Source organism: Schistocerca serialis, chromosome 1, assembly GCF_023864345.2.
Source record: "Schistocerca serialis cubense isolate TAMUIC-IGC-003099 chromosome 1, iqSchSeri2.2, whole genome shotgun sequence".
Classification (NCBI taxonomy): domain Eukaryota; kingdom Metazoa; phylum Arthropoda; class Insecta; order Orthoptera; family Acrididae; genus Schistocerca; species Schistocerca serialis.
The window spans coordinates 107157885-107174626 of record NC_064638.1 but is presented as its reverse complement, the minus strand read 5'-3'; the positions used below and the strand labels follow the sequence as shown (position 1 = coordinate 107174626).

Below are 16742 nucleotides of genomic sequence, written 5' to 3'. Positions count from 1 at the left end.
AACTGCAGTGTGGTTAGCTGTGATCACGGGTGTTGGCTCTTACTGCAGCTACACCCACTCGTGCACATATTTGCTTCCCGGTTTTCTGAAAGCGGCACAGTTTCCGTTAGTGGTCATGACTCTGTTGGTGTGGCTGGAACCCACATCACTGCTAGTCACGTGCCTTATTACGAGGAAGCAGTTTATATGTGAACTTACTGATCTGTTAGACAAGGTGGATATTTTACTTCCACGCCAGTGTGGTAAAATTCGTTTTCAAACTTTCAAGAAGACAAGAATAATGTCCATTTTTCTGCTTTCTACCGTTATAATAAAATTGCTTTTTGTGGCTACAGCCAATGCCATTGAGCTAACTGGAGGACGGAGAGTAATACTTACCCACTTCCTTTTACCATATTCTCAACTGTGGCAAGTGCAGTTCTTCAGTATAGTGCTGACAGTGCGAGACCAGATGGGTGCCGTCTGTACACAGCTGCTGAGGAGTGTGCGGCCGCCACTGCGCAGGGAGGCGGAGCTGGAGGAGGCGGCGTCCTCCGGAGGGCGGCTGTGGGTGGCGGAAGGTGAACTGCGGCGGCTGCAGCGCGCCAGGCTGTCCCTCCACCGCGTCGCACGACTCTGCGGACAGCACTTTGGACTCGCGCTGCTGCTGTCTGTGCTCAAGAGCTTGGTTCGCATGGTGCTAATGTCCTACTTTCTCGTGCTCCTTCTGAGGTGGTACGAGTCCGTCCAGAAGGAGTTGCTTGTCGTCGCATATGTGACATGCGTGGAGCTGGTGTGTGCAGCAGGCAACCTTCTAGCCATTTGCTGGGCTTGCTCCTCTGCGTCTGCCCGTGCTGCCACAGCAGGCAGGCTGATGGATTTGATTCTGGCTATACGACCTCCTTCCTCGGTGCCAGGTGTTCTCCAACTGTCATTGGGGAAGCTCGCCTTTTCTGCTACCGGCTTCTTCGACATAGATCTGCACTTGTTTGTTGCCGTGATTGGCACTGTCGTAACTTACATTGTGATTCTTGCACAGTTTTTTGTATAATGTTGGGAGAAGCTTGTATGTAGAAGCTCAACGGTAACACAGACTTAAAAATTACATAACTTTTCTCTTTGTAGCAGATGCTGTTCAATATCTTAGCGCACTACTTTTCTTTAGGCATTATGTCACAGTGCTATTGACAGGTGAGGCCAATTGAACTGAAATATTTCAGCACTAATGTCCTCACTCACTCGAGGAGAGAAACTAATTTTGCAATCACACATTACAAGTGACAAGTCAAGACACTACACGAATGAGCAATTGTGATACGCCAGTTCTGTTGCTTGTTTGCAAAACGTATCACTTCGACGACAAATCTGCAGTTGATTAGTTTCATCAACAGCAATAGCTTATTAGGATGTGCGAGGTGACTTCTAGTTGGGCCTATGAGATCCACTCCGAGTTCACGCAGTTTACAGTTTACACTACAGGTTCACTGCTATTACGACTGTTCATCTCCATATTACTAGTCTTAAGTCAGATCTCAAATAGTATCTTTTGAATGCTGCTTGAACAGTGATCTTAATCTTGAATGTGGTTAGTTCAAGGAGTGGCAACCAAAATATTAACCCTAGTCTCAGTATTCTCAGAACTTCTACACAGTGACTTGGAGTGCGAATCATTAATTTTAGCCATACCATTTCAGGTTTTATTGAAGCCATACTAGTTATGTCATTTCACACGTCCGTTGACAAACAAGAAGTTTGGAACACAGTGACCGGAAACTTGAAATGTTGGATTTAAGTACATCACCGAAAATAGAACCGAGAAACTTAGCTTTACAAGTGCCACAGGTTTCCTATTTTGAACTGCAAGGTTTTAATACGTTTTCAGGTGTCCTACTGGTTCGTGGCTGTCAGGTTGTGATGTATACTTTTACTCTCTCTTCTTAGGAGCATCTAGTTATGGATGAAATTGGTAGTGTAATCTTACTCTCTCCTTCCAAATACCTGGTTATCAACGAAATATTTATTAAATTATACGTATATCATGTGGGTCACTTTATACGTTTACAGTTCACATTTAGTCATCTAGGTATTTTTTTCTAAGTGCTTTGTCTAAAAGCTGTAACTGAAAGTTGGACTATGCTTCTATTACTTTAAGACAATTGATGTTGGCTACACCAGTTCTTTCTTGCCAGTCACATTCTCATTCTACCACTTTGCAGTTATTTAAATAGCTCTCTGCCTTGCTTTAGTGAAGGCTGATATTTACTTGATTATGGCTTATGGTATGCAGCATTGAACTGAAATTTTCATTGCGCTCCCCTGTACAGAAACGTACACACACTGCTACTCTTTATTTCTTTCAGCCATCGGACGCTGGTATGACGGTCACAGTTACAGTCAGAGGTGAATCGAGTAGAGGGAGGGCAGTTTAGAGGCTACATTCATGAAACGATGCATTAACTTTGTGGGGCTCAGTAACTTAGTCATGATTGTTTGCAGAGGGGATTTTTCATTTTATGCGTCGGTTCAATATTGTCAGATGCGTTCTTCGTTCTTTGGAGCAATAATAATCTTACGTGTAAGATTCATGCTAAGAGAAATGTAACTTCAAATTCATTTCAGTTCCATATAAGGGCAATCACCAATGTAATTTCCAGTGTCATACTGAGAAAACGTAGTCTCGGAAACACGAAAGGGTTGCCTGTTGTGGCGTTCATATCTCTACAGTCAAAAATGTACAAAATCAAGCTCCGCCCTTAGGCGGGCAGATGCGCTAACACACTGATGCATTAAGTTAATTTTCAGTCTCGTCATGTCGATTAGAGGCTCGACGGAATTATTTACGTGTGTGAGAGAGAGAGACAGGATGTGTGCGTGAATGGTTCATGTATTGTAGATGTATATTGCATACTGTGTGTGTGTGCGACTTAGGTGCACTCTTTCTCTGTGCGTATTTACTTTTCATGAGTAGATTCTCTCGTCCTATTTTAGAGAGTTGTGGCAGCACTTCACACACATGTAAATGTGCTGATGCTAATTGCAGGATGCTTATGTTTGCAGTTGGTATGTAGGCAATAAAATTTGAACATCATTTGGTAAAATGCTTCGAAAATACTCAATCCTTAAGATATTCTGTAGCCGACACATGTATGTCCCACTTTGTAGTAGAAGTAGAGGCATGTACTTTAAGATATAAAGTCATTTGTTTTGGTCCTAAAAAGATTTAATTATTCAGGAACATGTATTTTATATAACTTGCTAGCAACCATAAACACTTTAGCTACTACTGAGTACAGTTTGAGAAAAGGCTAGAAGATTTACTGTGAGAGAACTGCTTTTATTCTCTGAGCAAATTACTTAGCAGCACCACTTGATGTACATGTTATTCATAGTATAAAATAACGTCAGTGTTACATGAAATATGACTTCTCTTCATCTTTAGGGCATTAATGCTTTCTGTGAAATCAAATATAGTATTTTTATGTAATGAACTCCAGTGATCATTATTTTAAATGTTTCTCACAAGTTCAATATAAATTTTACACGAAAATTTGTCTCAGATTTTTTTACTTGTCCAATCACCTTCTGATCCATCTTATTTACGAACTGTGGATGAACACTGAACATATAAAAATTTTTTACGAGCGCTCTGCATACCACTGAAACTGTCCTTCAGCTACAAGGAGAAGACTTTGATGCATGGCACTTAAACCTCCAGAGGAAATAACTACTTGGCAAAAAGTCCACCCTCTATCTTGCAAGGAACGAATAAAACATTTTCCCATGATTTGGCAACTGGAACAAGTATAAGAACGTACAACAAGATACTGACATCACAACAGCACTAAAAATACATTTTGTGAAGAAAAGCACTTCAATTGTTTGGCGTCTCCAGTCTTTGTATATTTTCGTTTGATGCTAAGTTTTACATCCAGCACGTATTCAGAAATACGAAAAGTATATCTGTCTGTCATAGTAATACTCATCCCTTACGGGCCATAGTCCAGCCAGATTTTAGGAGACCACTACGAGCTGGCGTCAACTGGTGCTGGTCATGAGATTTCCAGAATCCTCAGGGTGCTGATATCTTCTTGCTAGGCGATATGCTACACTGTCTGCTAGCAACCCCTCTGCTAACCGTAACTTCTGAATACCAACGCATATGTTACATTCATATTATACAAGCGGAAGCGATTTACACTGGCTGTTTGTGTTCCATATCGTGTGATATGACTGTCTTCATAAAATGAGCTCTTTGCTGTGCATTCTTGCCCCTGAAGAAGTACTGCGAATTAGAGAAAATGAAGAATATGTATGTATATATGCATACACTATCGACATAGCCGTAGGTTCAACAGATATATAGAAGCTGCAGAAAATCAGTGAGAAAACAGACAACTGGTGTAGTTAACACAAACTACACATAAACGTAGCAAAGACAGAAATGGTGATTTGCAGAAAAGGGGGTAAAACACCCAAGAATGCGGAAATCAACATCAGAGGACAAAAAATATAAATCTTATTAGGCTTTAAATACCTAGGGGTGACATTGCCACCAACAGCCAAATGCTTCACAAAACATACAACAGAACGTGCAACCCAAGCAATAATAGCAATACAGGACATCAAAAACATCCGACTACTCAGTCTAGAAACGGCCACGAAATTATTCAACGCAAAAACATTAGTCCATTGCACTTAAAGACGAATGGTAAGGTCCATACCTACAATACTTCTGCTATTTTTATCCATTATTAGAGCAGTTAATGGCTCAGAAAAGAGTTCAGTATGCAGAAACAAAAACCTTTGATCATTTGTCCAGCAACTCCACAACATTACTGTTCAGATAATCTATGGAACATGACTGTAACTAACGAAATTTATCGGACAGCCGTACAAATTTCACTCTAAGCACTATAATTAGCTTCAGATTAATTTTTTCTTTTATTTATCCAGTTTCATTTTAAGACGTTTACCGCTGTTCGCTTGGCGTTAATCCTGCTAGATACTAGCACACTCCTCAGATGTTCCAACTGTCTCACTATATATTCACAGTAAAATTAGATCGGACTTCAGTATATGTTACATTCTTCCTGACAGAAAACCGATTTTGTGGTTTCCGAATGAGTTATATTGTATTACGTTTTCGATTATAACAAACAGTAACCCATTTGTATTCCTAACAGCACAGTGCACCGGTTTAGTGGGTTTCTTTTACCTGTAGTGAAGTGGCCATTTTAGTAGACAGTAGTACTTGCATTTAATCATTTAGACAAACGACAGTTTGTTTTTGAAGTTGGTTGTTTACTGTGCAGATCACAACGCAAACGGAACAGTGAATCGGCTTTCGTGTGTATTGTCAACATGAACTCTGTTGAACATATTTTAAGTGCAAACAGAAAACTAAATTCCACGGCAAGTAAGCCACAAAAGAAGTTTGGCATCGCAGACCAGATCTGTTGATTGAGAAAGTCTAATAAGCATGTCATAATATAGAAGTATACAATAAGCATAAGCGGTTGTGTGGGTGCAGTGTAAGAAATGCATTGTACTGCTTCCCATGTTTTATTTTCAAACCAGAAATCAGTTCGCGAACCTATGCAAATGTTAGGGATAACGAACAAGTCAATAGTTAGGGAAAGTGAATATCAGTCCTCAGCTTGTTAGTGTATGCAGAGAGTCTGTGAGGAAACATAACGAACAAGTGGATAATGGAAGACATAACTCTCCAGATAAAAAGAATGCATACAGTTCTGCGGGGCGTTTGAGTTAGCTTTAGGTGTTCATGACGAAAGGGAAGAATAAAAACTCGGGAGTGTTTCGTGGCCCTGTATATGTAGAAAGCACTGCTGACGTATCAATGAAGGGACAATTAGAGGCGGTAAGTGTGTTTGAAGGTACATCAAAAACAGTTCAAAATGAATTTCAGGATTGTATACAGAGAAATAATAACGCAAGAAATTTTAAGTGTGCATTAATTCTCTGTAATGTCGGATAAAACAACATATACGTGTAGTATTCAACAATTAATGCTGTGTATGGATACGAATTTCATGGCGCTATGTGGAGAAATTTTGGGTCTTCTTTAAGCCTGAAGCACAGGATGCTGAGATGTTATTTAGAATAATAAATTCTGGATTACAAAAGCATGCGGACACAAAGAAGGAGAAGGTGATCGCACACTGCCGTAACAGTGATGCTGTTGGGATCAACTGTGTTCAGGTAAGGATTAGGCAAGTATATACTAGGGCTTATTATATCCACTGCTGTGCTCAAAAATTTGATCTGGTTCTGCAAAATGCTGCATCTATGGACAAATCTGCTAGAATATTTAAATCTAATATCCCAGGCTTTCTGTCCTTCTCCTCTGGATTGTCACACAAAACTAGTGTGTTAGATAGAGTTGTACACGCTAGATAACCACGAATAGCAGCTACAAGATGGGGCTTAACATTCAGACAGTAAATACAATTAAAGAGAACAAGGGAAGTCTGGTAGAGTGTGTAGAAAAGATTACCCTCTCTCATCGTGCAAATGACGAAACCAGACGAGAAAGTTGCAGTAGCCTCTCCAGTTTATTTTATTTTATTTTTTTCATAATATCATGCCACATGCAGACAATTATTCAGGATACTACAACAGAATCTCGAAGCAACAACTACTGGAAGACATTTACGGGAGTTTGAAGGTGTAATTAAACCAATAAGATATATTTCCACTGGAAAACCAATTCAGAGGAAATAAATACACAAAACAAAGTAGGCAATGGGAAGGAAATTTGTGACACCATAATGAGACATGTGAATGAAAGATTTTCATTCATTAATCAACCCGTTGCATCAAAATTATTACATGTGAGCTCTTTTCCTGTAGTGTCGATAAATTTTCCTGACAGAGAAGTTGCGGATTTATTCCTTATTTTTCTTTGAATGATGTTAAACGTAATCTGAAATATCCGGCACATAAATCTATAGCGCTACGTTAGATTGAAGGTTCTCTGGACACCATGCAATTTGGCATCAGAATCGCGAGCACATCTTCAGTTCTTCACATTTGAAGCAGCTTTTGATCACGCGCAACTGGCATGACGGAATAGCCTTATGAGTCAAATCCACACAGCCGGCCGAAGTGGCCGTGCGGTTAAAGGTGCTGCAGTCTGGAACCGCAAGACCGCTACGGTCACAGGTTCGAATCCTGCCTCGGGCATGGATGTTTGTGAAGTCCTTAGGTTAGTTAGGTTTAACTAGTTCTAAGTTCTAGGGGACTAATGACCTTAGCAGTTGAGTCCCACAGTGCTCCGAGCCATTTGAACCAAATCCACACAGATTTGATAAACAACATTAACGGTTCACTACTCTCACAGTTAGCCTTTACCACTCAACTACAAGTTTACGTCAGTGCCAATGGGTTGTAGCACACTGCGCCATACGGTTATTATAAAGACTCCTCTTATTACTAGGCTAATTACTGTTTAGCTCTACAGGGCCTTTATACTGAAATGTTTCCCCACACCACCTAGTATTGTCTTTCTATGTGTGTGAGTAACTGTATGTTCACTGTTGTGGGTAAATACACACAGCGTACACAGGGCGGTGTGTGAAACTGATAGCGATTACACGCTTCCGCTGTTGTAGAAATCTGCTCCAGATGCTGCAGATACCGTGTTGAGCTGAAAGTGGTAACCAAAGTACGGAGAAATATTCTTCGGGGCTCTGTTGCATAGCAATCAGATTGCTTTCAGTTCTGAGATATGTCCAGTTACTATTGTGGATTTGAATGATCAATGAAGTGACTTCTTTTCCGATGAAAACATCGAACTATTTCACTAGAACTGAACGCTCCCGTCGGAACTGTTCTCAGCTGTTGTTTATTAGTAAATCACTATAGCAGTATATCGCTGAATGTATAATAAGACGTATCTTCTTGAAATGAACAATATTTTATTGTTCTATTAACAGATTTCCTTCCATATGCACTTATATTTTACAATGTGAATCAAAACTTCGCAATGGCGTCGATTTTTTACATCACAAGAATGGCTCTCCTCTCCTAAAATTACTCTTAACAAGAACAAAAAACTCTATATCCTAAGAATAATTATGTGAGCGCTGACCACCACAGAGTAATAAACAATATCTTTGTCTCTCTCTCGCACTGTCACAGCAAGTTACGCTGCATGATACATCATATGTGCCCCTCTTGTGGACGAACGTTTTTGGGCAAAAACAAACACGAGCGTTCACACAACACTATATCGGTGATTTTTTATGACGCTGTATTAAAGTCCACTAGAGTATTAATGTCCACTGTATTTCTTATGATATTTTGGTATTAGTGAATGATTATCTAAACGTAAATTATAGATTTGGGTGCATATACTGCTGACAAAGCCTGTGCTGAATTCCTGATGCAGCTTATATGCATAGCTTACATGCTTGCTTTTATTCATTTGTCGAGGATGGCATGAGATGTGATCAGAAACCTTTTTCCATATCACTCGAAGCTTCTGTCACTCGCCTTGGGATGTCTCAAACGGATAATCAAGCCCCACAAAGGAAAACCAAGGAAAACCTCGGGGTAGATTTACCATCCTCGTATTTCTCATTTGCAAAGATAATTAATTGAATTACAATGGAAAATAAAAAAAATATTTACAATATGGATTTTTTTGAATGAATTTAAACACTGTTCACAAAAAAAAACACAACACTGTTAATCTTCTGTTTCTTGAGGTGAACCGTCGACACGTTGGTTTCACGTCCATCTACGATTCCCTTCTATCAGTCATCTCCGGGTAACTGATTGAATTCTATTCCCATTTCACCGTCTCCTCGTGGGTATTATGGTTTTCCGCATGGTTAACATGAAAATAAGAGTCAGCGTAAGTTCCGTGGAAAAGGTGTTTGATCTATGCTGAGCTGAAATAGAATCTAATCTAAAGTTCTTTCTAATTCTCTGTCCTGAATTCGAAATATTCGGAAGTCGTAACGTGTTCTTCATTTCTATCAACAACCCTAGAATGCACTATACACAAATCCAACTGGTGCTGCCGTGTCAACTTATGCTCGTCATCTTTCAGATGGACTTTAACACTTGTTGATGTGCTTATAACTGAAAGGCATTCGCTCAGTTGGTAACTTTGCGAGCAACAATTGATATAACATAATTTACATACACAGGTAAGTTACAACAATAGTACAATTCTAAAGACAATGTTCATCACAAAAGTTTGAAACAAAGTAATAGGCGTCCTTTTAAAACTGAGAAAGGGTTACCCCTTCCGAACAGCATGACTTCAGCTCAGTGAGTAAAAAAGCAAATACAAACATACATTGAGATGTTAAATTGAAATAAGAAAAAATATCTTGCCATAGACCAGATTCATTTGAGTCACTAACCCTTGGTCATTATGCATTGTGAAACCTGATTGAAGTTACTATCAACTAAATAAAAAAATTTTTAAAAGAAATCATTCTTACTATAGCTAAATTCTCTGCATACTTAAAAGAAAACTTATCTTTACAGTGGAAAACAAATACATAATGTCTGCATATCTCTCGTACATTACGCCTGAAAAGAAAAAATAACTACTAAATAGCAAAAAGAAAGAAACTATCCTAAGTATGACTCATAGGTTTAATGAAAATTCTCTAATCAATATTATTTGATAAGAATAGTATTTTCAATATTCAGAATCTTCAGTCATCATGAAATTGCTTTAACAAGTGATGAGGATACATTCCATTCACCTTTCCATTCTTCACATCCTTCAAAACATAAGTTCCTGGATGGGGTATTTTGGTAATCACAAATGGTCCTTGATACAATGATTGCCATTTTGTGTTCTTCTTCTGTATAAGTGAAGCCTTAGGATGAGTTTTTACTAAAACTTGGTCTTTCACTTTATATGTTTTTATTTTTCCAAGTCGATTGTCAAAATATATCTTCCTTATTCTTGCCTTGTCCATTATATTAAGTAAAGATTGTCGTACTTTATTTTGTAGGTCTATTTTGTTAATAGCTACTTTAGGAATTGGTCGAATCCAGTCATTCTGTTCCTGTTTTCCTAACATCAGTTCGTATGGGGTGTATTCTGTCGTAGTATGTGGCATATTGTTTACAATTTCCTGAAAATCGTGAAGATAATCGATCCATTTGGGTTGCTGGTTGTGGCAATATGTTCTCATGAACCGGTTTAATTCACGAAAAATTCGTTCCACGGGATTCGCCGAAGGGTGATACACTGATGTTAGAATTTGTTTTATACCACAACTGGCTAATGTTTGCCTCCAACGAAATCCAGTGAACATTGACCCATTGTCAGAAAGAATAGCCTCTGGTTTGCCTACCTTGACTATATAATCCTTGACCAGCTTCTTGGCTATGGATGCAGCAGTAGCTGATTTTAATGGATAAAGTTTGACATACTTAGTGAATATATCAAGAAAAGCTACAATATATTTGCATCCTCCCCTTGATGATGGTAGAGGACCACAGACGTCGACCGAAATGATTGACAGCGGTTTAGTGGGTATAATAGGATGTAGGAAATCTTTCACACAAAAATTTCCTGGTTTGGCTAGCTGACAAATTTTACATTTCCTTAACTGCCTGTGCACTTTCCTGCGAATGTTTGGGAAGTAGCAATATGCTTGAATCTTCCGAGCACACTTTAATACTCCAAAATGTCCCCAAGTGATGTGCGTGTGCAAAATTAAGTCATTCTCATTCTTCTCGGGAATACACACCTTCCAATTATCTGAATTAAGATGCCCTTTGAAAAATAAGACGTCGTCCTCAACTTTGTACAGTCTCTTCAGATCATCTTTTCCAGGCTTTGCTAAAGTTTCCTTTATTGAATGCCAACGAGGATCTTCATTCTGTAGTTTTTCCATGTTCTTACACATGTCAAGAAAATGTTTCCTATATATTCCATCAGTCATAATAAGAACATTAAATTCGGACGGATTGTCCGTGATGTTGATAGTTGACAAATCTCCATCTGGCATTCTAGACAGTGCATCAGCGATGAAATTATCCTGTCCGTTTAGGTATTTAATTTCAAATTGAAACTCTTGGAGTGAGAGCGTCCATCTTGCTAATCTTGGATGTAATAATTTACATGTTTGCAAAAAACTTAACGCTTTGTGGTCTCAGTATACTGTTGTCTTCGCTCCATGTAAGTAATAGTAAAATTTCTTAAATGACCAGACTACAGCCAATGCTTCCCTTTCGGTTGTCGTATATGTTCTTCCACAAGCAGTTACGAGTCGGCTAGCAAAGGCTATTGGACAGAATGTTGATTTTCTGTCTATCATCTTTACTTGGAAGAGGCATGAACCTATTCTAATTTCCGAAGCATCTGCCATTAAACCGAATTCTTGGCTCATATCTGGATGATATAATATTTGTGAATTGACTAAGGCATGTTTTATTGCTTCAAATGCGTTCTGACATTGTTGCGTCCACACCCACGGAGTATTTTTGCGCAACAAGCTGTACAACGGTTCTGCATTAATAGAGTGGTCGTGAATGAAACGCCTGAAAAAAGAGACAACTCCGAGGAAGCCCTTTAACTATCTTTTTGTTGTTGGAACTGCAAAGTTTTTGATTGCCTTTAGTTTCTCGGAGTCCGGTAAGATGTCTTTTCCATTTATAAGATGACCCAAAAATTTGATTTTATCTCGAGCAAAATGGGCCTTTTGCAAATTTGCGGTTATGCCCGCTTCCTTGAAACGTTCTAACATTCTTCTCAATAAATCAACGTGCTCCTTCCATGTGGTCGTAGCTATGAGCATGTCGTCCACAAATAAAGTTAAATTGCTTCGAAGTGCAGGTCCCAATGCATAATCTAGAGCATTTATAAAAACTCCTGAGCTCACGTTTAGCCCGAAAGGCAAAACCTTAAATTGATAGCTTCTACCTACATGTACAAATGCGGTGTACTTTTTTGATGGTTCGTCTAGAGCCACCTGCCAAAATGAACTTCTCAAATCAATATTTGTTAACTATTTCATCCCCTCGAACTTTTGAATTAGCTCATCGATATTTTCCGGATGAGTTCGCACGGGCACGATAATCTTATTTATCTGCCGTGCGTCTAGCACGAGACGAACTTTTCCTCCCTTTTTCGAGACAACATGAAGCGGACTACAGTATGGACTCGTTGAAGGTTCGATCAGATCCCATTCAAGCATCTGGTGGATTTCCGCATCAACTGCCTTTCGTTGGTGCCACGGTACTGGATAAAAAATACGGCAGAAAACTTGGTGTGGTATCACATCGAAATGGCATGTGTATCCCTTGATTACACCAGGTCTTTCTTGAAAGACTTCATGTCATTCCTGTAGAAGATCATATAATTGCTTTCTTTGGTGTTGTTGCAAATATTCAGGTTCTTGTACCTTTTCATATACCATATCTTCACGGTTTAAAACTGGTTGCAAGTAATTAATTTGGTACTACCGTACAGGTTTGCTATGTATCCACTTTATTTGCAGCTTTCGTCCCTGACAATACTTTCATTTGTACTATATTCCCTGAGAAGATTCACTTGATGTTTCTGATCCATTATTGTAAAACTGGCACGGCCTAGAGAAAAATCGATATGCCAATTTCTCTCTCTAAATTCATCTATACCCAGGATACAATCCGCAACCAATTTTCCTATTACAAGGAACGTGCAATTTATAGCTACATTTCCTATATCTAACTGGAGTTGAGTCTGCACTTTAACCTGAGAAGACTTATGACCAGTAGGACCTACAATTCTACAACATTTAACAGGAAAAATCGATGGATTTACTTTCTGAAGTATTCTTTGAAATAACTTCTTAGAAACGACATTTACTGCTGCTCCTGTATCTAAAGTAACTTGCACAGTAATGCCTTCAATTGCCGCCTGAATTTTCGCAACAGGTTCAGTGATATGTTCCTCTTGACAAGGCATCATATCCTGCTGAAGTTCTTCTATTAATAATTTGCCATCATTGGACCGAAAGAAATTGACGCTTGAATTTTCGCCCCTGAAAAGTTCCTCGACTGCACCGTCGAGGCTTCTGACAGTCGAGTTTAGTTTGACGATTTTCCATTATTAGTAGATGTCTGCTCCGTTACGTCGGTTATTATTGGTGGTTGATTTCTCCATTCATTTGCATTATCATTTGGTACCCAACCTGAAGTTTGTGGTTGGTTGTGATATTCTTGGGTTGGTTGCTGATATCGGCGTTTTTGCTGATAATTCCCTTCTTGATAGTATCCTTTCCTCTTCTTATTATTCTTCCTCCATTTCCGTTTATATGTTTGTTCACATTGTTGGTCATGATTACACTGGTCGGGATTTTCGTTACCAAATTTCACGTTTTTCTGGAAATAATTCACCTGTGGGTTGGTGAATTGTGAGCAAAAGGTTTGTTTCCATACTGTTTGTTGTTACTATTGTATTTGTTAGGTTGGTAACTTGGCTGGTTATAGCGCATACGTGATTCTTCGAACAAAATGTCTATTGAATCAAATGTGGCTAGAAAATCTTCCACATGTTGTTCAGGCACATGTAGAAGTTTTTCCGTAACTTCAAGTGGAAGTTTGCCCTTTAATATTCGAATGATATCCTGCGTCGGGATTGGTTCATTCCAGTATTTACTTTTATTTATATACTTCTCGAAATACTTTCTTAAAGATCCATTTTTGAAAGAAAAAGGTTGTGGGTCAAAAACTTCCTTACGTAGTCTTTCTTGTACTCCCTTATTCCAGTATTTGTGCAAGAAAGCGCGTTCAAATTGGTCATAATCTTGACACCAATCGGATGCTTCTGACGCCCACATCCATCCATCTCCATGTATGAATCCTGCAACGTACATAATTTTTTGTTGCTCAGTCCACATTCGCGGCAATGTCCCTTTAAATTGCTTGATAAATACCACGTGATTGATCGACTTCCTTTCGGGAATAAATATCTGGAATTGACGATATTTAAGCATTTTTTCTTCATTCATGTGGAAGATTTTCTTGCCAATACATGGATATTGTAGCATGGATTCGGTTTCACTGGTTTCATCTGGAATAATGTCTGCTTTTGATAAACTGCAAGTAGTATGTGCCCCTCTAGTACTAACTAGACCTTGCTGGCATGCTTTTAATGTATTTTCTATCTTTGCTTTCCAAGCAGGAAATTCATCTCCTATATTCTCCTTAATCTCTTTTACTTCTGCTTTAAGTCGTTCTTGTGCAGCTTCGTTGTTAACTTGCACGTTAGAAACCGTTTCTTTCAAGGTTTTGTCAACATAATTTCGCACTGTCTCGGTTTGCTCTTTCGCCCAATCTTCAATGTCCTTAGAGAATGCGATCTTATGTTCATTGAAAAGTTTCTCTATGTGTTTCTCGCCTTCAAGACTGAGAGTGAGTAAACTCAATGACAGCTTGCTCGTTATCGTGCTTAATTGTATTCACGTCTTGCGCAATAGTGTTCTGTACATGAATAACTTCCTGCACTTGATGATTTAGTGTATCTTGACTACATAAGATGTCTTTGTATTTGTTTGTTAATTCCTGATACTGTCGTTCTTGTGTAACTATGAGTTGTGTCTGACTGGTAATCAAGTGACACTGCTTTGTTTCCAAACTCTGGAATTTTTCAGTAATCTTATCATTTATTTCTTTTGGTTTATTAGATTGCTCCTGAGCCAAATTAAATTGCGCACTCTCCAATACTTGGAATCTACGATTCATGTTATTTGCAAAAGTGGATTGCGTAGTTTCCAATGCTTGAAATCTACGATTCATATCCTTTGCAAACGTGGATTGTGCCGTTGCAAGATTAGATTGCGATGTTTCCAATGCCATAATCCCTTGTGTTATAACAGTAAAACTTGACATCTGCTGGGATAACAAATCGGTATTCTCAGCAATTGGCGATTGCACTGGGCTTAATGAGGATTGTACCGACACAATTTTCGGTACAGTCATTTCGTTTTCGCACGCGTCTGTGTCAGAGATGAAATTCATGTTGTTTGTTGGTTGCTGCATATTTCTCTGGACTTCTTTCGACATATGAATGTCGGAACTAGCAACCGTTTGTGTCGACGGCGTGAGCGCATCAATTATTGCTGGTTGCTCAGCCGTAATCGACATATCGCTAACTACGGTGGTATTAAATTCTGTGGCACTAGTTGACGATGCATTCACACTATTTAATTCATTTTGTGGCATTGTGATGCGTGCTTGCTTACTGTCTTTGAACATAGATCTAGTTATCACCATGTAAATGAGCAATTGACAGTTTCTCCTCTAAATAAGTCCTACAAAAGTGACTATTGAACTTTTACACACGCAAAAACGTTAATGTCCTAATGCTGTTAATGTACACTTTACAATGTGACACAAACACAGTACATAGATAACACATAAAATATTGTCTTACTATATCTACTGAAATACTGGAATTCTAGTAAAAGTAATACAGCAACACTATTTATACTTAGAAAATTAATAGATGAAAGGTCACTAAATGCATAAATGCTCCAGAAAGCTAGTAACTCAAATGTTCTGGCCTTTTTGAAGTTTCTGCTCGGCTGCTGGGACGGCGTACTCGTTCTCTTCACAAGATACTCCCGCACGTTCAGTTAGCATGAAACATACAAAGGACCAGAATGTAGTTACTCTATAAAACTGTACATATATACACACAATGAAACATTAATTACTAAATTACTAACATATTTATATTGCAGGTTCACTATGAGTGTTTTATCAGGATCGTGTCCTGTCTAACGGTAGACATCTATAAAGACTCCTCTTATTACTAGGCTAATTACTGTTTAGCTCTATAGGACCTATATACTGAAATGTTTCCCCACACCACCTAGTATTGTCTTTCTATGTGTGTGAGTAACTGTATGTTCACTGTTGTGGGTAAATACATACAGCGTACACAGGGCGGTGTGTGAAGCTGATAGCGATTACACTCTTCCGCTGTTGTAGAAATCTGCTCCAGATGCTGCAGATACCGTGTTGAGCTGAAAGTGGTAACCAAAGTACGGAGAAATATTCTTCGGAGCTCTGTTGCATAGCAATCAGATTCCTTTCAGTTCTGAGAAATGTCCAGTTTCTATAGTGGATTTGAATGATCCATGAAGTGACTTCTTTTCCGAAGAAAACATCGAACTATTTCATTAGAACTGAACGCTCCCGTCGGAACTGTTCTCAGCTGTTGTTTATTAGTAAATCACAATAGCAGTATATCGCTGGATGTATAATAAGACGCACCTTCTTGAAATGAACAATATTTTATTGTTCTATTAACTGATTTCCTTCCATATGCACTTATATTTTACAATGTGAATCAAAACTTCGCAATGGCGTCGATTTTTTACATCACAAGAATGGCTCTCCTCTCCTAAAATTACTCGTAACAAGAACAAAAAACTCTATATCCTAAGAATAATTATGTGAGCGCTGACCGCCACAGAGTAATAAACAATATCTTTGTCTCTCTCTCGCACTGTCACAGCAAGTTACGCTGCATGATACATCATATTATGTCCGCTCGCTTTGCGTTAATCCCGCTAGATGGTATCACACTCCTCACATTTACCAATTTACTCACTATATAATAAAATTAGATCGGACCTCAGTATATGTTACGGTTATACTGATAGAGAAACCTATTTTGTATCTTTGTGAATAAGTTAGAGTGTACTAAGTTTTGGTAGTTTATCAAAGAGTAATCCTTTTGTATTCCTAACAGGCGAGTACATCAGTTTAGTGGG

General features: G+C 38.7%; 1 protein-coding gene across 1 annotated transcript; it reads left to right on the top strand.

Annotated features, from left to right (window-relative positions):
- Positions 1 to 451: 451 nt before the first annotated feature.
- Positions 452 to 1030, top strand: LOC126430521 (putative gustatory receptor 2a). Its single transcript, XM_050090430.1, has one exon. It carries the CDS (start codon positions 452 to 454, stop codon positions 1028 to 1030), a length of 579 nt encoding a protein of 192 aa, XP_049946387.1.
- The last annotated feature ends 15712 nt before the right edge of the window (positions 1031 to 16742 follow it).

What these genes read in the sequence shown, in the direction of transcription:
- LOC126430521 (XM_050090430.1), top strand. Translation starts at nt 452, where the DNA reads ATGGGTGCCGTCTGTACACAGCTGCTGAGGAGTGTGCGGCCGCCACTG.